At 43.0% G+C, this 27,480-nt stretch overlaps 1 protein-coding gene across 4 annotated transcripts; it reads left to right on the top strand.

Annotated features, from left to right (window-relative positions):
* Nucleotides 1-2,085: 2,085 nt before the first annotated feature.
* AAAS (aladin WD repeat nucleoporin) lies at nt 2,086-26,369 on the top strand. 4 transcript variants are annotated; one of them, XM_070934932.1, is made up of 19 exons: nt 2,086-2,184; nt 3,068-3,283; nt 5,032-5,158; nt 6,739-6,866; nt 8,060-8,172; nt 9,380-9,471; nt 9,721-9,767; nt 10,284-10,382; nt 11,913-12,056; nt 13,249-13,369; nt 14,090-14,214; nt 14,369-14,429; nt 15,468-15,558; nt 16,003-16,096; nt 16,546-16,613; nt 18,180-18,255; nt 19,232-19,316; nt 19,673-19,768; nt 26,008-26,081. In XM_070934932.1, exons 2-18 carry the CDS (start codon nt 3,207-3,209, stop codon nt 19,721-19,723), a joined length of 1,599 nt encoding a protein of 532 aa, XP_070791033.1. In that variant the 5' UTR covers nt 2,086-2,184; nt 3,068-3,206; the 3' UTR covers nt 19,724-19,768; nt 26,008-26,081. The 4 variants fall into 4 exon arrangements, with proteins under 4 accessions (XP_070791033.1, XP_070791031.1, XP_070791034.1 ...); XM_070934930.1 differs by lacking the exon at nt 19,673-19,768 and having other exon boundaries at nt 26,008-26,369; XM_070934931.1 differs by lacking the exons at nt 2,086-2,184; nt 19,673-19,768 and adding an exon at nt 2,378-2,471 and having other exon boundaries at nt 26,008-26,369.
* The last annotated feature ends 1,111 nt before the right edge of the window (nt 26,370-27,480 follow it).

Below are 27,480 nucleotides of genomic sequence, written 5' to 3'. Positions count from 1 at the left end.
CCTGATACATTCTTGTACCCACATTCCACACAAAAAGAAAATGTTCTGCAATCACTCCTTCCACCCCTAAATAAACAAACTACAGAAGAACATTGAGCTCTTTATAGAAACGTTTCTTCTTTCAAAACAGAAAAGGAGCTTCTATTAGAGAAAATTCTAACTTGTACAACTGTTGAAAATGAATCTTGGTCAGATAAAGAGATTTCATTAAGTATTTGAAATTTCAAGAATTGTGTAGAAAAACTATATGGTATCAGGTTTTCACCGTTTCAACAAAGGCTTTAAAAAGATTTCTTTTTGCCTAATTCTTTTTCTTATTAAAACTTCCAAACTGACTTATTAAAATTCCAAACCTAGAACATCATCAAAGCTGATGATGGTACAGTATCTAGTTGGGTATGTTGGAAGAAATATCCATCTGGGTTCAGTTCCAAGTGGGGAGAAAGACACTGGTAACATGGAGGCTGATTGGAAAGATGGTTTATTGGTGAACAGGACCACATGGGTTTGAAGTCCTGGGTAGCTGAATACATGGACTGGAGAGTGAGTGTTATTTATACCCTCTCTTGGGCTTTGAACTTGAGCTTCCTGTTCCTGTGGCAAGGGCATGTATTCTATTGGCTGTCAGACTCCCGGGAGAGTCATGTTTGTCTGAATCAAGTCTGGCTGAACCTTGGGCTGATATAATAAAGGGCTTGGTTATACCATGTGGTGAGCTCTGCTGGTAGATAATCCTATTATGTCCTGGAGGTGAAGGTCTTTTGTCTTGTAGATAGGCTGGCACCAAAATATCTGCCGGGGGCAGGGAGCTGAGACTGAGTTTCTGTTTCCTTTAAAATTTTTATTTCTCTTTTAGGGGAAATAGTCTGCTTTTTTAATATTTCCTAGAATATTTCATTCTTCTAGGAGAGAGGTGGGTGCTAACTTTCTACAGGTAAAACGTCTGCAAGAAAACAACCTTGTCAGATGTTACATCTTTTCTATCCTGCTTTACGGAGTAGAGAGTTGGTCTCTGACAGAAAACCACTTGAAGAACCTAGAAGCATTTGAAATGTGGATTTACAGACTGCTGTTACATATAAGCTGGGTTAACAAAATCACAAATGAGTTGATAAGCTGCCTGGGAAAGCAAAGGGAAATCATAAAAGCCATTAAAAAGCGAAAGTTAAAAAATTTTGAACATGTGATGTGACACCCAGAAAAGTATGGCTTCCTTCACTTAATCATCCAGGGAAAGATTGAAGGCAAATGAAGTCCAGGCAGAAGAACATCATGGCTTCAAAACTTAAGGGACTGGTTTGGACAGAATTCAGCAGCATTTTTCATGCAGCTGTTGACAAAAATAGGATTGCCAACATGATCACCAATGTCTGATGAAGGATATGACAGAAGGAGGAGGAGGAGGAGAAGAAGAAAACAACCAAGCTCAGAGAGCACCAAGTACCCCTCATTTCAACTCTGAACTACAAATATTCTTCTTTATTGGTTCCAAACCTAAAAATATTACTTGGTGGAACTGCACACTTATCAGAGCTACATTCTGGCTCCCTCTGGTTATCCTAATGTTTCTGGTATTCAAAGTCTCAAATTCTCAGGACAACACTCTTATGTATCTACTCATAAGTAAGTCTCACGGAGGTCAGGCATCCTTGGTTAAATGCAAAGTTGCAACAGGAAACGTAATGCACTTTAAAGACTGTTTATTATTGTAGCAACTGTATATGTATTCCCCCAAATAGGGGAATAAACTTGGGAGGGGGTGGAAATCGTTGTCTTTTACAGTACGGTGTGCCGGCTGCATTCTGAGCATAACGATTTGAGGATACACTAAGCCTTTAACATAATACAGAGTAATAGGCACGTAGATACGGATGCTAATCAAACACAGCCAGAACGACGGATTGGGGGGAAAAAAAGCCCTCTCTGGCCCTTTAAGACATAAGCGTTGTGAACTCCTGTTACGCGCCCGATCCGCTAGGAGGCGAATCCATCCCTAAACCGGGCTAGCTCGAGGTCCACGGCGAAGGCAAGGGCGTTCGCTTTGATTCTTTTGACCCTGTGCGGCGCCCGTCGCCGTTGCCTGAACGGTTACCCGCGAAAAGCCGAAGTTGGCTAGAGCGCCTTCGCTCTCGGCCTTCCTTCTTTCCCAACCAAATTAGATTTGGGTGAGAGATTCGGGGCCGCGTAAGTACGTGAGGCAGGCTCGGCTAGGCCTAGTCCCGCTGCTGGCGGATGGGCGGGGGGGTGGGGGGGCGACCGTTCCGGATGGAGACAGGAGGGGAAGCAGCGCTTGGCAAGTCCTTGGGGAAAATGTGGAGGCACCGGGTTGTATTTTTCCCCATGTCAGGCCATCGCTTCTGCCTCCCGGGCCCACAACAAGTGTTTTCGCTCCGTTCGAGGAAGCTCAATGACAGACGGATTTATAATCAGCCCTATAAATGGTTGTTTTATTCCAAGGAGGAACTCTGAAAGTGAGTCCGCTTGGATTTATAATAATTCCTATATATAAAAAATTAAAATATAAAATGTTACTGTTTTATCTCAAGGGGGTAAAGTGAGCCCCTAAAGTGGATTTATAACAATTCCTGTCACAGGGAGTCCTCGACTTACGACCATCACGGAGCCCCAGATTTCAATTTTGCTCAGTGAGACGGTGGTTAAGCAAGTTTTTGCCTCACTTTGACGACCTTTCTCTCCACAGTTCTTAAGTGAATCGCTGCAGTTGCTAAATTAGTAACATGGTGAAGTGAACCTGGCTTCCCCATTGACTTTGTTGGTGGTTGGAAGGTTGCAGAAGGGGAATCACAACGTCCCAGGACGCTGTGACCCGTCATAACTATGAGTCAGTTGCTAAGCTTCTGAATTTTGGTCACGGGGCTAATGCAGTGTTCTTAAATGTGAAAAATGGTCATAAGTCACTTCCCCCCCCCCCCCCGTGTCGTTATAACTTTCAACGATCACTAAATGAACTGCTGTAAGTGGAGGACTTCCTATACAGCTATAATATTGTTGTTTTATCAGAAGGGGTTGCTGGGTTTTTAATTGTTATTATTGCTATTTCTTCCAGATCATCCAAGATGCTGGTAATGACCTGAACAGTGATAAACGCAGGAATCTTTGCGTTGAAGGCCACATTTCAGAAAGTCCCTGGATTTGAACAAAAGTCCATCTAATCCAGCGCTCTGTATCTTGCAGAAGTCAGCCAAATGCCTTCTGGAGGCTCACCACTAGCAGGGCATGAGCGCCATCCGTCTGTCCCTCTCTCCCCAACCCCCAGCAACAGGTATTGAATGGCATGCTTTGGGCAATTAGCTTCCTCTTCCACTAACCTGTTAGGTAATTCTTAAGAAGTATCTTGTGCCTAATTCTGTGCATATTTACGTGGAAATAAAGTGAACTAAGGCGACCAACTTCCAAGTACGGTAAAAGCAGATAAGAATCACTGTAGTGTTATTGATGGTTTGAACCGATGACCCGTTTTAAAAGGGATGCCCTATTCTGCTGCTGTTTCCTTGAGAGCTCAGTGCATGATGATTGAATTAAAAAAAAAAAACTTCATGAATTGTTCATGACTTTGAACAATTTTTTAATAAAAATTGTTTTTTTATTAAGTTTTTAATAAAGTTTTTAATAAAATGACTTGAAGTTGTAAAAGCAATGTTCAGTGATGGCTAACCTTTTCCAAACCGAGTGCCCAAAGTATGTGTGCACGCAAATGCATGTGTGCACCCAAACCCCACAAATGCAATGTGCATGTGGCCCCCACATGTGCCCGCCCCCCTGCGCATGTGGGGCAGATATCCAAAGAGCAGCTGGCCGGCAGAAGGTACACGCGCATGCGCAGCAGAGCTGAACTGTAATGTAACAGTAACAGAGTTGGAAGGGACCTTGGAGGTCATCTAGTCCAACCCCCTGCTCACACAGGAGACCTGTACTAGGGATTCGAACCGCCGAACTGCTGACCTTTCTGATCAACAAGCTATGTCTTAGCCACTGAGCCACCTAGTCAGGCTGATTGGGATGACAACTTGCATGCCATCAGAGAGGGCGCTGCATGCCACCTCTGGCACACGTGCCATAGGTTCGCCATGCATGGCATTATGTCGTACATTTGATGCAGGCAGCCCTTGACTTACAATTATAATGGAGCCCGCCGTGGTCATTAAGATAACCAATGGTTTGCTGTGGGAGTGATTTGCTGAAAATCAGAAGGAAATGTTGTTTTTTGGCAAAATCATTGTAAAATGTGATGACATGACCACAGGACACTGCAAACAGCCATAAATGAGGCCTGGTTGCTCAGTGTCTGAAGTGCTGTCAAGTGACGGGGGGATGGGGGGGGACACCCTCAGTACTTAAAATCCAGGTCATGAATACTCACCAGGTTCTTAAAATGACCTTAATCCTATTGAATTTCTGTAGAATTGTAAAAACCCAACTTTACTTTTGTGTGTTGGATAATAATAGCAGATGAGCCTTTTTTTAAAAAATGAGAGTATACAGCAGGGTAGTCAACCTTTTTATACCTACTGCCCACTTTTGTATCTCTGTTAGTAGTAAAAATTTCTAACCGCCCACCGGTTCCACAGTAATGGTGATTTATAAAGTAGGGACAAAACCCCTACCGCCCACCATGAAAGCTGGAACGCCCACTAGTGGGCGGTAGGGACCAGGTTGACTACCACTGGTATACAGGATGTTATTGCTAGCCTTAATTATGTATCATATGCTGTTTTTGCCAGTTTATTTTGCTTTAGTATATTATTTATTTTCCTTCTAATTTTCTTTTCTGATCGTTATTGTTATTCACCATTCAAAGTCACAAATTACGAGGAGCAATTTTACAAAGCTTTTAAGTCAATTGCCTAAATTATTCGTAATGAAGTAGGGGCTAAAACTTGCTACTGGCCTCTCTGGAGTAGTTAGTAACACTGTGTCTAGCAATGTGCAATTACTTTGAAACCTCCACTCCAGCATGATGTGCTTTAAGGAGTCTCTTTTCTTCTTCTTTGCTTTTTCCTCAATGACCAGAAAGATGTGTTCCCTAGCACTCTTTCCAGTTCCACCTCCTCCAGGAGACATCACCCTTTATGAATTTAATAATGCCTTAGTTTTTGGCCGGAGCTATGAGAAGCTTCCACTTACTTTCCAAAGTCAGGTAAGTCATAATTTCCGACCATAGAAAGAAATCAGCTACCATCTTGTCTTAATAATAGGAAGCCTTCCAAAAATTTAATGTCAGATGGATACTTGACTTGATAAATAAGGGAGGGAAACAATTTGAACTTTTCTTTAATTTGCTTGAAAGGATTAGTGATGGGTTTCTGCCTCTAGTCTAGTGGATCAATACTTCAACTCCTTGTTGCATTGAATTAAATAATTCTGGGAGGCCTACCAGATCCAAATTGCAAAAATCCAGACATCCACTAAATGGCAGCGGAGTGATGGAAAAAAAATCTTGATTCTTTACTGCCTTCCAATGGTTGCCTGGATTCTAACAACTTACCTCTGTAGCCTTTATCTTCAGTGATTTGGAAAAAATAAAGTGGTAGGAATTAGCCTCAAAATATAAATACAAATTAGGAAGTGCAGAAGAATTGCTTAAAAGCAGTATAGGTAGTCCTCATTTTAACAATCATTCATTTAGTGACTGTTTGAAGTTATAACAGCACTGAAAAAAGTGACTTGTTTTCACATTTGCAATATCCTTATGGTCAGCTATCAAAATTCAGGAACTAGGCAACTGGCATGTATCTATGATATTGCACTGTCCTGGGATTATATGATCATCTTTTGTTATCTTCCCAGCAGGCCTCTGAAAAGCAGAGTCAATAGGGGAAGCCAGATTCACTTAATGACCACAAGACCACATTCACTTAACTGTAGTGATTCCCTTAATATCTGTGGCAAAAAGGTCATAATATGAGGCATAACTCACTTAACAACTGCCTTATTTAGCAATGGAAATTTGGGGCTCAACTGTGGTTGTAAGTCATGAGCTACCTATATGTGACTTCTGAAGGGGATTGGCTTATGTCCATCAGAAGGTCTTCAGAAATACCGATTGAGCAATTTAGTGCAAACTTGAAAAGGATGTTCAAGCAGAGGAAAGTAGGCAAAATAACAGACGGTAATAGGTTGAGTTTGTTTACATTTGATCAACGCAAACAAAATTCTTTTCCAAGAAAATCTTTAATTCTGTAAATGTAATGTTTAAGTAATGTTTGTGCTAGGAAAAGACCACATATAAAGCTCTGTGCCTTTAACTAGAAGCTTTAATTTCTAGTTTTTTGAATGTCTGGGCAATTTGAAGTGTGGAGGGAAGGAGAAGGAAGAAACACTTTGTATATTCTGAATATTCTGAGTCTAATTAGTACCTGTTGGCTAATAAAAAAATATAGAAAAATCGGATGAACCATTACACTCATGCTGCCTATAAACCAGGGATGAAATCCAGCAGGTTCTGGAGAACCGGTAGCGGAAATTTTGAGTAGTTTGGAGAACCAGCACATACCACCTCTGACTGGCTCCAGAGTGGGTGGGAATGGAGATTTTGCAATATCCTTCCCTTGCCACGCCCACAGAACCGGTAGTAAAAAATTTTGGATTTCACCACTGCTATAAACCAAAGTGAAACTGGAACCTTGATTGGTTGTCCTATTATCCAACTTTTTTTTTTGTACAAATAATTCTGGTCAAGGACTTACTTTCTTCTTAATTCTGTGGGTAATTGTGCAGATGGAAAGTCTTCCCACCCCTGCTATTCCCAAGGAAAACCTGAAAGCTTTTAGTCGCCTGGAACACAGCACCAAGCCAGCCTTCATTCATCACCAGGAATCACTCTGGAAGAGGTGCATCAGAGCCTGGTGAGTTTGGATTGGGTTAGGATGGTCATGCCAGAGCTGCGTGTTTCCACACACCGATTGCCCTCAGCTTTAAGAAAAGAGCACACACAGTTCTCCGCTGAAGCACTATAAGAGGAACACCAGTTTTTTTCCTTCTTCGGATTTGTCTCTGCTGTTTTCTTTTTTTTTTTTCTTCATGAGTTCACTTTCGGTATATGAATCAGAGGAGAAAAGCATTGGTGGAGAAAAGAAGGACAGGCTAAATAGATTAAAAAGTGGCAGCAGATTTGCTTTCTGGTGATTAGATCAGATTTGTATTTAAGCCTACAAGTCTTCATGTTTTTATGTCCTTGTCCAACTTTTACATGGTTGTTATTTTCAGTTTTAAATAGAGTTGTTTAATGTTCAAAACATACTTTAAATCAGTTAAGAGAACTGCATTTGTGTCTCAGTAAAGTTGATATTTAAAAGGATATTTCTTATTTTAGACAGTAAATGGATTAATAATACAGATAAATATTCTCTGCATATTTATCCTTTTGATTGGCATCAACCTGGTATCTTATGCATAAGAAGCAGTTAGAGAATGGCTTGCTAAGCTATAATTATTTGCTTGACAGCTATTATGGTACTGACAAGAAAATCCAGAACTAGGCTGTGGGAATTAGTAATGTTCTTCCACCTCTCTTAGCGTTAAGGACGGACACACACACATACACAGAATGCCTGCATCATAATTCTATAGCATTTCATAGGTGGAGAACCAGCATAACATTATGGCAGCTGTACTTGGTCTTCTCGCCATTCTTGATATGTTTTCCCAGGCCCAGCCTGGTGATGACAAAGCAGCACAGCTTTCCTTTGATATTCTTAACAGAAGAGTAAGCAAGGAAATTACCTGGTTGAGTTGAGCAACCTGAAGAAGCAACCTGGCTTCTAAATGTAGATTTTCTACAACAGATCTGACTTTGGTGACTGAGGAGAATATTAGGTACTTGGGGATCAGTGAGCCAGGAGGATAGGGAATAAAAACCATGGGGCCGGGTCACAGAAGAACCACTGAAGCTTCTCATTAGAGAAGCTGAAAGAGAAAAGCTATGATGGCAAAATCTGAAGTTCCTTTGATGCACATCAAATTACTTTTCCAATTGCACGTGGAACATAATATGCTCCCTTTCACCTATAGCAGCTTTCATACAATATATTTTATTCAGGCGTGACATTGGAGTGGCTGGTGTGCTTGAAGAACTCGCAAATGCAGAAGAGGAACAGGACTCAGAGCAGGGAACAAATAAGCAGTCTTGGGTGGAATCCTCGAAGGAGCTAGGTAAGTTTACTAAGAATCATACAGTACAGCTTGACTGGTTGAGGAGTGAACAGGAAAACCTTTTCTTAGCTCTCTCTAAAAATCACATTTTTCTAGAAATTTAGGAGCTGGTGATTGGTGCAATAATAAGAGCAAACAAGGATGTGGGAGTGATGTAGCTGTGATATCCTCTCCCCTCATTCATCCTCGGGATTGATTTGATTAAATTGGCTCACTAGAAGGATATTATTTCCTGACAGATTTCTCATGGGCACCTCTCCGAAAGCTTTACTGGAAGAATGATATGCCGTCTCCCAGATATGCTGTCTCCCGTCTTTCTTCTGGCAAGGATATAACATTATTCTTGCTGAAAAGAAAGATGGGTTTTTTTGAAGATAAGATATAAGCATGAGAAAAGAAGATTGATCCAGCCCATTAAGGTCATTTTTTAAAAACATGTACATTTTTAGAGTTGGCACATCTTGTATCTTCTGTACAGATAGTTCTCGACTTCTTGTGCCATATCCGTCATTGGATATTGGCAATCATGTTGGCGATCCTATTTTTATCAACAGCCGCACGAAAAAGTGCTGTTGAGCTTTGTCCAAACCAGTCCCTTAGATTTTGAAACCATGATGTTCTTCTGCCTGGACCTTGTTTGTCTTCAATCTTTCCTTGGAGGATTAAGTGAAGTATGCTGTATTTTTCTGGGTGTTGCATCACATGTCCAAAATATTCTAACTTTCGCTTTTTTATGATTTTGATGATTTCCCTTGGCTTTCCCGGATGGCTTATCACCTCCTCATTTCTGATTTTGTCAACCCAATTTATATGTAACAGCTGCCTGTAAATTCACATTTCAGATGCTTCTAGTCTCTTCAAGTGGCTTTCTGTCAGAGACTGTCCACTCTGTAGAGCAGTATAGAAAAGTTGTAACATCTGACAAGCCTGATTTTCAATTTTAGGCTTATGTCGTGACTGCAGAAGACCTTTTTCATTTTGAACAAAGTTTTCAACTTACAACCACAATTGGGACCGGAATTCCAGTCATAAATCATTATGGTCATAAGTCGAGAGACCACATCACCAGGCCCAACTTTTTCAATCATCTTTTTATAGCAGTTGTTAAGTAATCTCGCAATCTTGAATCTAAATCCACTCTCTCCAATGGGCATTTTTCCATCAAACAACTGGTTGTAAGTTGAGGACTATGTCTATTATCTTTCAGCTTTGCAATGGATGAAATCCGGATCTCGATGTGCATTAGGACTCTGCTGCTGGATATCCTCCCTCCATGGCTCCTTCTTTCCCCATTTGTCGGTGAGGTTTGCATAACATAGCCTGAGTAGAAGAGAGGGACCGGGGGAATTAGTGACTGGGAAGCATGCCAGTCCATAGTGGGATCAATAATTGCTTGAGATGTCAGATATGGTAGTTGTGTGTTCTTTCCATTTCATGGAGGGAACCTTTCCTTCTCCCTTTAGCCAGTATCTCCTGGGTATTCAGATATGGCCACCCTTAAGTGGCTGCCAGCGAAGTATTAACACTGCTGTTTCTTCTTTCTCAAAGCTGCCAAGTGAAGATATAATAGCAAAATTCTCCCAGGCTGTGGATTGGTGAGTCCTGGGTGGTTTGCATGCATCCAATAACCAAATATTAGTTGCTATCTGAATCCTCCCTTATTGGAAAGGAATCCAGTTTATCTTCTTTAAACCTGAAATTGACATATTGCATCAACATGATACATATTCTTCTTTATTATTTATAGAAGTCTTATTGACTAGATAATCTGCAAGGCCCTTAATCGTATTTCTGAATGCATATTACTTTGTGTAAATCTCCTATTTATACAGTATCAGTTAACCCTAGAATAGCAGGTATTGGTTCCGTGCTAATCATAAATGCAAGCTAAAATGTTTCCTTTACACACAAGTGTTTTCCGAAATAATTGCTTTGTTGGTTAGCCATTCTAACATGACTCTTCAGAAGCACCCAGTTTTCATTTACACTGACATTTTCTGTGGTAGGCTGCCAACCAACTGTGTAGCTTCTATTTTTTAAATCCCGTTTGGCTTTTAGATGGAAACAAGCCCGAATGATTTTTTTTAACGTCCCTTGTCTTGCTTACACAGGGCAGGCTGCTCAATCCGAGCTTTTGCGTGGCATCCTCATACCAACAAATTTGCAGTGGCCCTTCTGGATGACTCCATCCGTGTTTACAATTCCAACAGGTAAGGGATCTAACTGGCCTAAGGTAGACCATTACTCTGAACAGACTGAGACCAGTGGCAATTAACATGGCATATGACAGAAAGCTTGAACTCTCCAGGGTGGTATAGAAAGTTCTATCAAGAATTGATTAGTACAGGTAAAGGAAAAATACAATGGCACCTTGGTATTCAACTGCTTTGAAACGTATTTATTTCTTGGTTCAATTTATATGCTGCCCTTCTCCGGAGACTTATCATATTTAGTAACACATTTTGATGTGAAAATTTTGTGCCGGTACTCATTGCTGTTTGGTACTCAACGCACAAGTTAGAACTTGTCGATGTTGCCCACCTTGGGACTCACAACATTATTCCTTATGGGGAAAATTGGTTTGGTACTCATCATTTTTGGTACTCATCGTGCCTCCCAGAATCAATTAAGGATGAGTACCAAGGTACCATTGTAGTTGGATTATTGGACCATGAGATGAGAATAGTAATGTGAGCTGTGCATAAGAACAAACTAGGTTTGCTTGAAAACAAGAGAAGGAGATCATTTGGACTAAAGGTCGGCCATTCTGTACACCTATTCTTTGCCCACCTTTGGGCCTGTGTCAGTAGTTTTGTGTATTCTTGTCACGAAGTGAAGACTTTCTCAGATGGACCTGCCCAATTAATAATATTAATATTATAGGGAGGATCTGCTTGAGAATATTCTTCTCTGGGAAAGTTTACAAGAGAAGATTTTTCTCTGGGCTCTCTTAAACTGTAGCATTCCACCCTTCCTTGCAAGGGTGTAACTAGTTCCCTGCCCTCCCAAGTTGCTCATTGACTTTTGAAGTTACTGAAACGCATCTCTCTTACTTGGCTTTTTAAAGATATTTTTAGTACTTGATCATTTTTATACCATACTTGCACTGTAATGTTTTTCTTTAGGAAAGCTGTTGGCTTTATACCCAACCAGCAGGTAGCCAATATTAAAATATGAATCTTCTGTAATAAATAATATCAAACCAAAGTCTATCTTGTGAGGGATCTCAGCAATCTCCCGCTGATCATCCAATAGAAATGGATCACCACCCGCAGAAAATCAATTGTCAAACCACCTGCCTAGTTGCTCTGTGTGGAGAGCTACCTAAATAAAAGTAATTGTTTTATTCTTGGGTTTGTATGTAGAAATATAACTTCTGACCGACTGGTTGGAACCTTAGGAACTGAAAGGGCCATTAATCCAGCCCTCTGCTCAGTGAAAGAATATTCCTGTAGCGTGTTCTTGAGCACATTCAGGAAGGAGAGCCTACCTTCCTTTCTGCTAAGACGTTTCTTCTAACACTCAACTGAAATTTACCTTCGTATAATCAAAGACTTTGTCTTTCACTTTGGAGCAATAGTGGACAAATCCCGATTTTTTTTCTGTTTCATGTTATTTTAAGGATGTTTAAGCACACAGGGTAACCTACATCAATTCCTTAGGCTCATTTTGCTGATATGTGCCTGGTATCCCTGGCCCTCTGGGCAAATTTATATCTCTGTTTGGGTTTTCTTCTCCAGTACTATAGTCCCAATCCTGAAGCATCGTTTGCAAAGAAATGTAGCTTTGATGGCCTGGAAGCCACTGTGTGCGTCTATCCTTGCTGTGGGGTGCCATAGCTGTGTGTTGATTTGGCACCTAGATCCCACTTCACTTTCTACCAGGTAACCCAGTCAGGTCTTGTTTATTAATCAGTGATGGCAGCCCATGTTAGCCAGCAAGTCACAATTGCTATTTCGTTGCTGCTATTTGAAGGAAATGCTTATTAGATACAGTATCAGATGTGCAGCCCAGTTCTTTTACTTTAAGTGTATTCTTAGTCTCTTCCCCGTTATAGTTTTTCCCATTCTTCCATGTACCTTTTCCCATTTCCAAACTATGTATGTCGTATATCACATGTCCCTTCTCACAAGTCTATGATCTAAATAACGAATGCAAGAATATGAAGGTCCATGTATTCATTCAGTTTCTGCTAATTGGAGACAAAGGAAAGCTACCATCTCCCATCCCATCCCCCAGGAAGTCTTAGCAAGTTCTGGGTCTCCTCTCAAGGACATAGGCAGCCTTCCAGCAGTTAGTGGCAGTGTATGAAGATATTTGTGGCTTTCAGATTCCTTATTTTAATGTCTTTGTTTTCTTCAGTTTGTCATCCATTTTCTGTTGTCTCGATATTGCAAGCTTCTGAACAGAGACAATATCTTTTCTATCAATCTGGGAGTTATTTTTGTGGAGGGCTGGGATCCAAATGTTTCAGGCCACTAAGTGCCCACCTCCATCCCAAGTCTTAACAGTGCCACTCAGTCTCTCTGATGTTTGGTCATGCGGTTATTTGCTGCACACATTGCTCATTTCCGATAATGGGGATGTGAATTCTGCAGCACTGGATGATGGATGTACCGTAGTATCTTGTATGACACAGGGAACGTTTGCAGAAGGACTGTTCGGTGCTTCGGACTCAAAGGAAAAAGGTGCTTTGGAGCCTTCAAGTTGCAGTTATAGCACCTCCCTACAGTTCCTTAAAGCAGTCACATCTTTTCCCAGCATCGCACACTTGTCATCAACAGTGGCAGCGCAACCTTAGAAAAGGATGCATTTGGGTTAAGGAGAGCTGAATGGTGCTATGTAGCTCTTAAGCCGCTTCTGACCATCAGATTCAATCTGCTGTACAGCCTTAGTACTCAGTTTTATTTTGCCAGCATACGTGCTCATATCTGCAGAAGCAACTGGGTGGGCTTGCGTAACACAGTGACTTCTGGTTTAATTGCGGCTTGCTAAATGGGTTTTCATAAGATGCCAATGAAAATCAAAAGAAATCACATTAGAGCTTCCTATGACATGTGTCTCTGTTTCCTGTAGGCCTTCATCTGGCTGTGCTCAAGTGCTCAGCCATCCCGGCCACAGTCCCATCACCAGCCTGGCCTGGGCTCCCAGTGGAGGATTGCTTCTGTCAGCCTCACCTGTTGATACATCCATGCTTGTAAGTATGTTGTGCTGTTACTGCTATTATGGCAGTGGTGGGATTCAGCCGGTTCTGTCCGGTTCGGGCAAACCGGTAGCGCCGACCATGGTAGGCCCCGCCTACCCACCCGGAAGTAATGCCGTCCTATTTAGCCATGTTTTGGAAGCCATGTGCAAGCAAAGAGCATGCATGGAAGTCTGAGCATGCGCGGAAGGTGGCGCACGCGCTCACATTTGCAAACCGGTGGGGAAAGTAAGTGAATCACACCTCTGTATTATGGTATAGAACAGAGATGCAGAACAATTACCCCTCTGACTTGTGGACTTCAACTCCCAGAATTCCTGGGTCAGCATGGCTGGCTCAGGAATTCTGGGAGTTGAAGTCCACAAGTCAGAGGGGTCATCGTTCCCCACTTCTGGTATAGAACAACAGATAGCATAAAAACTGTGGCAAATAGATCCATAGACATTACTCTGTAGTGAATGCCTTTTTTGCAGATATGATTCTCTCGGGCAATGGAGGTCCTGAAATGATCAGCAGGTTTGGGGACAAATATTTTTGGCAGACTTTTCAGAAGGAGTCCAGGGTGCATCGTGTTAATTAATTTTTCTCCCATCAGACTCTTTATCGGTAGTGTCATTTTAAGTTAAAGTGAGGGCTACTAGAAGATTCTTGTTGGAAGAAACACAGTGCTTTCTTTCCACAGTGGCTTCTCTCCTTTTGACCTTGTGCCGCTAGGTATGGGATGTTTCCACAGAAAACTGTATCCAGTTGCAGTGGTTTGGAGGAGGCGGGGTCACGTACCTGGCTTGGTCACCTGATGGCAGCAAGGTGCTAGCAGCAACACCTTCAGCAGTCTTCAGGTGAGCAGAGAAGCCTTGAAACCAGTCATCTAAGATGAGTCCTCTTTCTTTAGTGGAGTAATGGACAGTGGGGTAAGAACAGTGAATGCCATTGCTCTTCTCCTAGCTGAATGGTATTCCCAAGGCAATTTCATTTCTTTTTATCTTGTTGCAGAGTGTGGGAGGTTCAGATGTGGACTTACGAGAAATGGCCAACTATCAAAGGTCCTTGTCGGGTAGGTTGGGAAAACGGAATGGTGAAGGGTTCTTATTTATTTACAAAAATTGCGGTACTGCCCAGTTCATACTGTTCAGGGTGGTTTACAAAAGGAAAGACAGAAATAACCACTCAAAAATAATGAAATGCAGCTCAGTAATATTACACAGCCAAAGACATATCCGTCTGGTTGCTGTAAAATTTTGAAAAATCCCCCCAAAATCAGTTATCAGAACCCAATTTAATCATGTAGTTTTTTCATTCAGGAACTGAATTTCTATTTGGAATTTTCTTATGATTTTAATATTACCAATCATTTATTCATTCATTCATTTATACCCTTTCCTGCCTTGCAAAACACTAATAAATAGGTTGCTAGATGTAACTCCAGGGCTGGGACACTTAGCATCCCCTTCCATAAATCTGGCAGATTATTCCTGAAATGTCCTGGAGCCAAGCTCTCTAGAGGACTTTATTGGCCAAATCAGACCAATTGATTCGGATGCAAACTACCAACCTAGCCAACAGAGGACCAGTGTTCTATGACAGGGGCGGTTTTTGTGGTCTCTGGACAGCTTTCAAAAGCATCTTCGTGTAGAATGGAATTACAATAACCTAACTTCTCCAAAACTCAGGAATATGTGTATCTTAAGGTTGAACTGTTGGGTTCTTGGTGTTCACTGAACTTGGGTTTTTTAGGTGTTTTATTAGCAGGCCTAGCAAACAGATCAACCTGAGAGAGAAAGTGGAGTTTGCTGACTTGGACTGCCAGTCTTTGTTGGGATATTTTTTTTTTCTTGATTAGGATATTGTTTCTTCTTTGACTGTTTATCCGGGGGTTGACAACCAGCAGGCAAGCTATCTATAAACAGCTAGCAAACTCCACTCTCCTGTGGACCGATGTTGTTACCTAGCCTGGTAAAATTCCATCGTAGGAATATGACCAAACATAGCAAACATCCAGATCTCAACAATCTATTTAGCAAAGAATTTTGGTCCCTTTGTTTTACCTGCATTAAAAGTGCATTTGTTTTCCATTTCCTCTGCCTGATCCCAGACTGGTTGCTGGAGTCCAGATGGCAGTCGTTTGCTGTTCACCGTCCAGGGGGAATTTGTGATCTATTCCTTATCTTTCTTGGAATACAGTGGTGAGTGTGCAGCTGTGACACGAATACGGCTTCTCGATTTTTGCAGTATGAAAAATAGTTTCAAGAAGCATGCTTGAATCTTGGTCTCTTTAATGGAGGTTGGGGTTGTTGGGTGGTGTTCTTTGGAGATTCTTTCTTGTACATGTAGTGCATTGGAGCAGAGGAGAAATGCTATTGAATAGATTTTTGGCTGGACTATGGAGTTGGCTTCAGTGTCTTGCATAATGCGACTTCGTATTTGTTTAATGTACAGATTTGATTATTCTGGATGATACTTGGTTATTAAATGAATACAGATAATAAGCAAAGTAGAATCTGGAAGAACTGTTTGTCAAAGTAATCAACGACAGGAGAGACGAACAGGGAATCTGATCTGGGTGTAAAGCCACTTTCTACCTACATCCTCCTATTGTTTGGTTTCTCTCATAACTTCCAATATTTCAGGAGAGCAGCAAAGGCAGGTCGGTGGGTCTAAAACAGCTTCCATTGTGGCAGATCTTTCAGAGACTACGTTCGAGACTCCCTACGGGGAGGAGAGGTGAGAGAAAGGGAATATACCATGTCTATGTGGAATTTGCTTGAACGTTTCTGGCCTTCAACACTGTTGTGGTTGCTCTGGAGCGTTGATGAGTTGGTTGCTGGAAGCATAGAGATCTGGGTTTGGGTGGGAATCAAAAAAGATTCTTCTGAATAGGGTTTCCAGTAATTAGAAACCCTGGAGCTCAGAAGCTCCCCAAACCTCGGGATGGGCTGCAAATAAATTTAATGTAGTAATAATAATCGGATAATAATATACATTTGTAGAATGAACTAAGGTTTTTTTTTTTTTAAATACAGTTTTCCCCCTATTAACACTTTTTAAAAAGTTTTTAAATTCCAGACTCCGAACCTTTTTCTTCCTGTTGCAGCAAAGTTTGAATGTTGGTGGTTGACCATTGACGCTTAAGCATTCTGCTCTGCTTCAAGTCCTCTGTCTCTGTGTTGCAGGATTGGAGGGGAAGTGCAGTCCATGGTTTGGGATCCAAGCGGGGAGAGGCTTGCGGTGGTCATTCAAGGTGAAGCCTGCTTCTTTGAAACTCTCTGGGCAGCTTGGGGAAATGGAGGGCAAAGGGAGATGCCCTCAGCAAACATGCCCATGCCAAATTCTGAGTCCTTCTACAAATGCAGCATTTTGAAAAATCATTGGGGTTTTGCTTCCAGAAAGGCTTGTTTTTTGTCTTTGAATGTGAGTGCAGGTGATTCGTGCAGCCAGCCATAACAGCCCCCTCCACCCCTCCTCAATATACAATCAAGCAGAAATCACGTCCCTTCAAAATCCCATGAGCAATAACATAAGGATGTGCTTTGTGTGCCTTTTAAAAGACATTTATAGGTTACATTTCAAGGCAAAAAGAAAGATATCACCAAACCCAAAAAAGAAAAGGGGAAAAAAATGCTTTTAAGTTATTCGAAACAAGGATGACTCTAGTGGTTTTATTAGGATGATTGTATTCCTGTACTCGTCAGATAAAAATCCTCAAAATATGTTACTATGTGGATAATTCAGAATGTTATGACACTTTCAGTACATTATGTGGCTTTTGCTCCTTTATTCCGTCTGCATTTTACATTCTGCCTTTCCTCCAGAGAGCTTCAAATGGAACATGTGATCCTTTCCCCTTTCCCACAGTTTACCCACAGATCTATAAAGGCTGAGACATTTGCCCAAACTGACCCTTGTCAGTTTCAAGATTATATATTTGGGAAAAAAGGGACACGGATGAAAGAATACCCACTTCCTGCTTTATAAAAGCACATGCGTAGGTTAATCTGTTGTATTTGGGAATGACACATCCTGCTAGAAGACTGAAATGACCCCCAGCCCTTCATTTTACCCCTTTTTTTTGTAGAAATGAGGGGAAGGGCACTGTAAGCATGAAGTGGCTACCTTGCTGTGCCTCAGAAAACTTTGTGTTTTAAAACCTCCTAGTGTTCTCTCTAAAGCTGAGAGTTGCCTTTTCCTTCATGATTTCTTAAACCCTCCTGCCAAATAAGACAACCCTTCTCTAAACTCTGAAGAACCCAGGGGGAAACATGGGCAGTAGCTATTTTATATATTGGGCCTTCTTTAATGTTATGGCTCTTTGGGTTTATAGTTCGTTTTTCTGTTGAACACCATCCAGAGTCAACACTGAGTTGGGCGGCCCTATAAATCTAATAAATAAACAGCTGAGAAAGGCTGGAGATATAGGAGAAATGTCTTGGCCGAGAAAGAACTAGAAACAGTTGCTTCTGCATCTGAGTAAACTCCTCTATGTCCCACTTTCTCACATGCACATTGAAGTTGTTTTCTGGATTGTTTTTTTTTTCCCCCAGAAAGATTTGACAGTGCAGTCCCAAGGATATTTATTGGAAGGAGTCCCACTTGGTTTATTGAAATTTATTCCCCTAACTGTGGACAGGATTGTGCTGTCAAAGCACCAACCACACCAATTGCATATAGCTATCAACCAGTTAGATAATTCCTCCCAGCTCAGGCCCTGATTTACTGTAACCAATAGCAAAGATTCTTGTATTGTAGTTTACATATTAAGTGCTTTGCCAAGCTCCTTACTTTTTAATGTGTTTTTTTCTTCCCGCAGGAAATTTGGATACCTCAAAGACTATCATTGCAGTGTTTCGGACTCGCAATAGCCCTGTGTTTGAACTTCTGCCCTGGTTTGTATTGTCCTGTCCCTCTTTATCTGGAAATGGATTCCATAAGGCATTTCTTATCTATTAAAACAATCTAGATTGTCTTTTTTTCTTTAAATAGTTTTAAATGGGAGGGTCCTCTTCAAATTATTGTGATTATGGTAGGGAGGCAGATGAGGTAGGTTCTTTTTTTTCTATCTATCTTTGGGTTAAATTCTCTCCTATCTATTTTTGGGTTAAATTCCAGCTCATATTCCTGTTAAGTGAATTACTGCAGTTGTTAAGTTAGTAACACGGTTGTTAAGTGAGTCTGGATTCCCCATTAACTTTGTTTGTCAGAAGGTCGCAAAAGGGGATCACAGATAACCTGAACATCGGGAAAGATAGCTAGGAGATCTCTACTAGACTACAAGTTGCTCATTCTATACAGGCAGTCCTCAACTTACAACAGTTGATTTAATGACCATTCAAAGTTACAAAGGCACTGAAAAAATGGACTTACGACCTTTTTTCACACTTATGACTGTTGCACCATCCCCATGATCACATGAGCAAAATTCAGACGTTTGGCAACTGACTCATATTTCTGACCGTTGCAGTGTCCCTGGGTCATGTGATCCCATTTTATGACCACCTGACGAGCAAAGTCAATGGGGAAGCCAGATTCACTTAACAACAGTCATAAGTGTAACAGTCAAGAAAGGTCATAAAATGGGGCAAAACTCACTTAACAAATGTTTCACTTAGCAGCGTAAATGTTGGGCTCAATTGTGGTCGTAAATCGAGGACTACCTGTATGTAAGCCAAAAAAGCAGGAGAGGTAGCACTCTTGGGATATTAGAGAGAGAGTACTAGACATCACTAGGCCAGGGGATAAGTATTTTAATGTACTTTTATTGTGTGCTGAGGGTCCCAGACTGTGCAAGCCTCCAAGTACTAACAAAACATCCTTTAGGCATCCCTGTTATAATATGCACTCTCTTTCTTCTATCACTTCTAGTGGTTTTGTACAGGGTGAAGACGGGGTTCAGCCACAGCTGGTCACTTTTCATCCTTGCTTTAAGAAGGGAGCCCTTCTGACAGTGGTAAGTTCAACCTCCACGTATTGAGAATTATGAAGAATGCCTGATCCAGGTGGGAAGAATTGTAGCTGTCTTTGCTATTAAATCTATGTTTTCTAAGTGCTGTAAAGAGGGCTAAACTGACTAAAGAGAGGGAAGGTTTTGTTGCCACCAGATATCCTAAAACACGGGTGGCAAACTCGCGGCATATTGCCGTCATGTGGCGTATCGCAATGTTTTTCCCATTCATGGAGCTGGGTGGGCTTGGCCTGCATGCGATGCATCCGGCATGTCTGCAGGCCACCAGTTTGACATCCCTGTCCTAAAACATATACAATATAAAGTTGGCTTATTTGCTGACTTGTCCACATTTCCCGTAGGATGAACAACAGTCTCTCTGGATGGCTATTATCTGGGCATGGAGTAACTAAGATTCCTCTTGTCTATTCTAGAATATCCTAGGTGAAAATTTAAAGGTATATATATTACTCAACAGCTGGGCTCTTTCCAGTCAACATAATAAGGATTAGTGTAAAATTATCTCCAGATCCAAATGGGATGGATTGCTTTGTAGCCTCATGTAATTCGGCTTAGATATTACTCTGATACTCAATGATTGTTTTGTTTTTCTGAATTGCGTAGGTTGATCTATTTGGAATCCGTGTTTAGGGATTTGTTTGGATTTTGTGCACATTTCATGATTCTATCCTGGGCTACGTATACAATTAGAAACTTAAAAGTCCCAAGATTATTAATTTTTAAAAGCAAGCTTTAAAGCCCTTAAGATACTATTTCCAGACTTCTGAAAGCTGAAATGAAATATGAGGCATACTTGATTCCTGTGCCAAAGTTTTATATTTATTTTATGTAAGAAAGTATAACACTCTGACTAAAAGGAGATCAATCCCTATTTCAACATAAATCATTCATTTAGACATTTTACCACTTTGGAAAGAGGTTATGTATTTATTTATTGTGCTTTTAAACTCAGTTCTCTTCTGCATGGCTAAGAAACTCAGGATAACACCAAGCCTGGCTATAACCCCTTTCAAAAGTTACTACAACATTGGAAATTAGAAGGAGAAAATTACAACTAATGCAGACATCCAAAATTACCCATTGCTCCCCCGTTTATGCTGTGTTCCTCATAGACATTCTTAGCTTTCTGTAATGTGTAAATGGAGATCCTTGTTTTTTTCCTCCTCTAAGAATTTAGGAATAAGAATCCAAGAATAAACTATGGCTTCTGAGCATAACATATTAGAAAGTAAGCAGACCAAGTTTCCAAATCAACGTGTATGATCATTGAGTATTAAACCTGTCAATCAAAATAGAGCAGCACCAGCAATTTCTCCCAGTTTATATTCTGGAGAGAGATGGGAACTGGAGTGGTGGGGATTTGGACAGATGAAGGAAACTTAAAAGTCCTAGGGAAAGCCTATTAATATTAATAGCAATAGCAGACTTACATACTGCTTTACAGCCCTCCCTAAGCGGTTTATTGCCCCCAACAATTTGGGTCCTCATTTTATCGACTTTGGAAGGATGGAAGGCTGAGTCAACCTTGAGCCAGACAGGATCGAACTCCTGGCAATGAGTAGTGAGGTAGCCTGCAGTATTGCATTCTAACCACTGTGCCACCATGGCTCAATATTAAGAGAACCTGTTTTCAATATATTTTAAATTGGGGGATTGTGCTTTTTTGTATCTTCTCCACATTCCACCTTTCGGAGTTTTTTAATTTATTAAATTTATTTGCTGCCCAGCTCACTGTCAAGATATATATTAGAAAATAGAGGCGAAAAATAGATGTCAGGAAAGGAAAAGGCTTCATAATGGCTGCAAAACCAATAGAAAGAAAGCATATATGCAAATGGACCAGAGAATCACCTTCCAGGTTCTTTAGCTACCTTCAAAAAGCAGGTTTATTCATTGATTTAAAATATATAACTACATTAAAAAATATATAGCTGTCCATCTTAAACCAAACTCTGGACATTTTGCAGCCAAGAATAAAACATATACATAATAAAACCAAAAGCAATAAACCTGATAAGCAAAAGCAGTTGAGCCTCACAGAAGAGGCCAATATCATGCATAGCACACCCACTCATTTGTCTTTCCAACGTTGGCTTGCTGAAATGCATTTCTGCTTTAGACAAAGAGTGAAGCTCCATGACCTGGGATCTCTCCCAGCAAGAAGAAAGAAAGAGCCTGCAATGGTCTAGGCTAGGGGTGTCAAACTCAAGGCCCAAGGGCTGTATCTGGCCTGCGGGGTGCTTAAATCTGGCCCATGGGGCCGGACTGGAAATACCAAAGGACCGGCCCGCAGTGCCTCTGCCAGCCAAAACAGGCCGTACGGGACTCATTTTCGGCCTGCAGAATGCTGCAGGATGACTGGATTGGACTGGATTATTTTTATTTTATTTTATTTTATTTTGAATTTGTATACCGCCCTTCTCCCTGAGGACTCAGGGCGGTGAACAGCCAAGTAAAAACATCAAGTACAAATATTAAAATACAGTTAAAATATACATATATAAATTTGGCCCCATTAATTAAAAACAATAAACAAAACACTTAAAAACACTTAAAAAATTAGGCCAGCCCGGCTTGCTGGAAAAGGAAGGTTTTAAGGGCACGGCGGAAGGCACCGAGGTCTTGGATTCTCCTTATCTCTGGAGGCAATTGATTCCAGAGGGTAGGTGCCCCCACAGAGAAGGCCCTCCCCCTGGGGGTCACCAGCCTGCACTGTTTGGCTGATGGCACCCCGAGGAGGCCCTCTCTGTGGGAGCGCACAGGTCGATGGGAGATCGTCGGTGGCAGCAGGCGGTCTCGAAGATAGCTAGGCCCTATGCCATGGAGCGCTTTAAAGGTGATAACCAACACCTTGAAGCGCACCCGGAAGACCACTGGGAACCAGTGCAGCTCGCGCAGGAGCGGTGTTACATGGGAGCGCCAGGCTGCTCCCGTCACTACCCGCGCTGCTGCATTCTGGACCAGCTGGAGCCTCCGAGTGCTCCTCAAGGGGAGCCCCATGAAGAGAGCGTTGCAGTAGTCAAGGCGAGAGGTGACGAGGGCATGAGTGACTCTGCACAGGGAATCCCGATCAAGAAAGGGCCGCAACTGGCGGATCAGGCGAACCTGACAAAAGGTCCCCCTGGTTACAGCCGTCAGATGTTCCTCCAAGGACAGCTGCCTATCCAGGAGGACTCCCAGATTGCGAGCCCTCTCTGTGGGGGCCAACGACTCGCCCCCAATAGTCAGTGATGGAGTCAACTGACTATATCGGGATGCCGGGAGCCACAGCTACTCAGTCTTGGAAGGGTTGAGTCTGAGCCTGTTCCTCCCCATCCAGATCCGCACAGCCTCCAGGCACTGGGACATCACTTCAAGGGCATCGTTGGGGTGGCCTGGGGTGGAGATGTACAGCTGGGTGTCATCAGCGTACTGGTGGTATCTCACCCCAAAGCCACGGATGATCTCGCCCAGCGGCTTCACATAAATGTTGAACAGGAGGGGCGAGAGGACCGACCCCTGAGGCACTCCACATATAAGAGGCCTTGAGGTCGACCTCTGCCCCCCTGCCAACACGAACTGCGACCGGTCGGAGAGAAAGGAGGAGAACCACCGTAATACGGTGCCCCCCATCCCCAACTCTTCCAACCGGTGCAGCATGATACCATGGTCGATGGTATCAAAAGCCGCTGAGAGGTCTAACAGGACCAGAACAGAGGAACAACCCCTGTCCCGAGCCCTCCAGAGATCATCAACCAACGCAACCAATGCCGTTTCCGTGCTGTGTCCAGGCCTGAAACCCGACTGGAACGGATCTAGATAGGATGTTTCCTCCAAGAATTGTGGAAACTGTCGCGCGACCACACTCTCAACAACCTTCGCCAGGAAGCGAAGGTTGGAGACAGGACGATAGTTGGCCAATATTGCCGGATCCAGGGACGGCTTCTTGAGGAGAGGCCTCACCACCGCTTCTTTCAAGGCGGCGGTGAAGTGACCCTCATTCAACGAAGCGTTGATAACACCCTGGAGCCAGCCTCGTGTAACCTCCCGGGAGGCCAGTACCAACCAGGAGGGACACGGGTCCAGTAAACATGTGGCCGCACTAAGTCTCCCCAAAATCCTGTCCACATCATCCGGAGTCACAGCATCAAACTCCTCCCAGGTAACATTCTCAAGACTATTCCTCGTCACCCTGCCCTGATCTACCCAGAGTCCAAATCCCCCCGGATCTGAGCGATTTTGTCATACAGGTATTGTCCGAAATCCTCCGCCCTGCCTTCCAAGGGATCCTCCCGCGCTCCCGGATGGAGCAGGGAGCGGGTTACCCTGAACAGGGCGGCCGGACGATTCCCTGATGACGCAATAGAGGCGGAAAAGTAGTTAAACTTTGCCGTCTTTATCACCACTAGGTAGGTCTTAATATGCGACCTTACCAGTGTTCGGTCAGATTCAGCGAGACTGGCCCTCCAACCGCTCTCTAGGCGTCTTTTCCGGCGTTTCATCTCCCTCAGCTCCTCGGTGAACCAAGGAGCCGCGAGGGATTGACACCGGGTCAGAGGCCGCAAAGGCACGACCCGATCCAAGGCCCCACCAGCCGCCCGATCCCAGGCAGCTACCAGGTCCTCGGCCGAGTCGTGTGCCAGATCTTCAGGAATTGGCCCAAGCTCCGTCTGGAACCTATCAGGATCCATCAGGCGCCTGGGGCGGATCCATCTAATTGGGTCCGCCTCCCTGCGGCGGGGTGTAGCGGTTCGAAGGTCCAGACGAAGGAGTGAGTGATCTGACCATGACAAGGGTTTCATGTCTATATCCCCTATAATAAGACCACTCAACCACTGGCCAGAGACAAAAATCAGGTCCAGCGTGTGTCCCCCCCCCGTGAGTGGGGCCATGAACTAACTGGGTCAGGTCCATGGCCGTCATGGAAGCCATGAACTCCCGAGCCATCTCTGACGTTTCACCAGCGGACGGCAGATTGAAATCACCCATGACCATAAGCCTGGGTGTATCAACTGCCACCGTGGCTATCACGTCGAGTAGCTTGGGCAGGGCCGTTGCCACGCGGCAGGGAGCCAGGTATGTAAGCAGCAAGCCCATCTGAACCCCATGACCCCATCTCACAAAGAGGGACTCACACCCGGCAATCTGTGGCACAGTGGTCTCCCTCGGACCCAGACCTTCGTTAATAATAACCGCCACCCCCCCCGCCCCTCCCCTGGGCCCTCGGCTGATGGAATGCTCTGAAGCCTGGTGGACACATCTCAACCAGAGGGACCCCTCCCTCCGGGCCCAACCAGGTCTCCGTAATACCCGCCAAGTCCGCTCCCCCCTCTTGAATAAGATCATAAATGAGGGGGGCCTTATTTACCACGGACCTGGCGTTGCACAGCATCAGCCGGAGGCCCAGGTCCTGAGTATCTGAGCCACCTAGTATCCGAGGGGAGCCTTGAGGACCGGGGCGTGCAATCGCTCTCAAGTAGCGAGTGCGCACCCCCGGCACAAGATAAGGTCCTCTGCTCCCGCCATATCTGCCCCTCCCATCCACCGTGCTGATGACATCCCCAATCCCTCGCCCTGCGCCCTCCAGCCCGTTACCCTGTGCCAGGCTGGGCCCTGACCTAGGTGGATTACCCCCCCCCCATCCCCTTTGGTCGCCCTCCCAGTTCCCCTTAAAAGATTATTAAAAACCCTAATTAAAAAACCCCTCAATCCCCGCTTTAAAACATGCCACCTCTCGGGGCTCCAAAGCCCGTCCTTAAGGTAGGCCTTCGATAGAGTGGAAGGCCATCGCCGCGAGAGGGGGGCATCTCGCAGCGCAAGCAAATCTGCCGAGGTATAAGCCATACAAGTATGATGAGATGGAAAAGGGGAACCTTGGATGTCAGCGAAATTTAAAGATAGTCATTGAGGTGAGAGATGGCAAAAGAGGCTGGCCAGGATGAAGCTGGGGCCCCTTCACTCTCTCACAGTGATGGGGCGACCAGATCAGATGGTTGCAGTGCAGGCGGATGGCCACAGCCGTTCTCTCACCGCGGCTGGATGTAAAAGGCCAACAATAGTCACTCTCTCCCTGCAGATGGAGCAGCATGTGGCCTCGAGTAAGTGCCTGATCTGGATAAAAAACAAGCAGCATCCTACAGTTTAATGCCAGATTTTACATACTGAAGGTCCATTTAATCTACAATCAACAATCTATAATCATACAATCTATAATTGATAGCCATTTCTATTTACTATCTTGGAAATTTACCTCTGCTGTTAGATCTTGTATTACCATGTTATTTATGCTATTGTATTTTTATTATTAGTTGAATAATAAAAATACAATAGTATAAATAGTTTTTCTGCCTGGAAAAGCAATAGGGTATAAATTTAGAAATAAAAAGTTTAGTGGAGTATGAAGAATAAGTAATAAATGTTTGCCAGTAATATCTGGTAGAAAAGATAGGAAAATGGTTATAGTAGAGAACTGTGGAAAGAAAGAAGAGGAAAAATGCATCTTGAGCCTGTCCCCACAATGGCCACACCTACTGGCCACGCCCACCGCCGGGGACACACCTCTAGCCCTCCGAGGTCAAACCCAACCCTGATGCGGCTGTCAGTGAAATCGAGTTTGACACTCCTGGGCCATCTTGAGGAAACAGGAATGTTTTGCTTCTACTGCCTTTGGTTTGATGCTTGTGTCTTTCTTTCACAGTGCTGGTCAAACGGAAATATCAGCCACGTTCCTTTCTTCTTTGTGACCGCTCAGTTTCCTTCATTTAGTTCTGGGCAAAGTCCTCTCGTGCCCTTGAGCAGTTGGAGCAGCACCCGGGAGCAGCCGCTGTTTTCCGAACTCTGAAGGGTCAACTTTCCTAGGACTTTGCTCTGAAGGGCTCCCAACTTCTGTCACATCAGCCTGGGAAGATCCGGGACCGATTTTAGATTTAATTTTGTATGAATCTCTTTCTTCTATGAGCTGGGCATGGATTATATAGTCTGTGGTAGAGACTGGACCTAAGGAATGCCTGCTTGCTTTCCTGAAATGGACAATGTTGTAGTTGTATTTAGGGCAGAAAATTAAACACATCAGTTCAAGATCCTGTTTTTGCCTACTGTTCTTCTCCCTGCCAGTCAAATAATCCTCTACGAGCTTGTTTTGTCTAATTGAGAGATTAACTGTAATTTTTCTGAGCGTCTTTTTCGTTTGCTGCCTGACATGGGGTTTTCGCAAGATTTTGTGTTGTTCTGAGGATTTGTGAACTTTACTTCCTGGAGGTATGAAGAGCAAAGACAATTTGTTGCCCTTGAAATATTGAAAACGATGACTCAAATTTTTGCCATTCATCACGATGATTCAATCGATTGAAAGGGTGGTTAAAATTGGATAGATGCCAAGTTGTCCACCACTGTTTGGCTGGGGCACTCATTGCAGTAAGTTGTCTGTTTATTCAGCGTTGGCTTGGCCAGTTGCATGAACCCATGCACTGTGGTGTGTAAACCATAGTTTATGACTTGGTATCATGTGTCTTCCTGTGGGTTAACACAAGATGTAAACCAGATGAGTAAAATTAGCTATTGGTTTAGGGCAATGGGGGAACAGACATTTTAATGAATCAAAACAGAGTAAGATACTCATCGCCAAACTTGAACCTGGTCAGTCCCATTGAAATGTTACAGGAGAGTGCATTGTGGGGTGAGGATGTTCGAGTAACTTCAGGAATATTTTAACATGTATTTGAAAATGAAATTGGAATGTGTACCTCTCGTACACCCAAATGAGTGTATGTAAGATATTTGTGTGTGTATGAGAGATTTTAGTTTTCCTTACAAAGTAAGCATTTGTGAAGATAAAGGGAAGTTTGATCCCCTTATATCTGGGCTCTTGGTTCCATCTTTCATTTAAAAAAAAAGTTTGTAAAAAGAATTGATTAAGTTGGAAGTTTGCTGGTGACTTACTCTGAGCTGTTAAAATGAGCAAAGGATTTCTTAGATCAAATTCCTGCACAATGACATGTTACTTGATAGTGAAGATTACATACAAGTGTTAGTGAGGAGAGTTAATGTTAAGTACCAAAAGATACCTCTCCAACTGGTTGTTTTATATGGGCATTAGGATGGAAATGGGATGGATTCTTAAGGACACTTCTCTCCCCTGTATTATTATTATTTTAAAATCACTATCAAAAAT

This window comes from Pituophis catenifer, unplaced genomic scaffold, assembly GCF_029215685.1.
Source record: "Pituophis catenifer annectens isolate HBS135680 unplaced genomic scaffold, rPitCat1.0.hap2 SCAF_2, whole genome shotgun sequence".
Taxonomy (NCBI): Eukaryota; Metazoa; Chordata; class Lepidosauria; order Squamata; family Colubridae; genus Pituophis; species Pituophis catenifer.
This window is presented reverse-complemented; position numbering and strand designations above follow the sequence as displayed.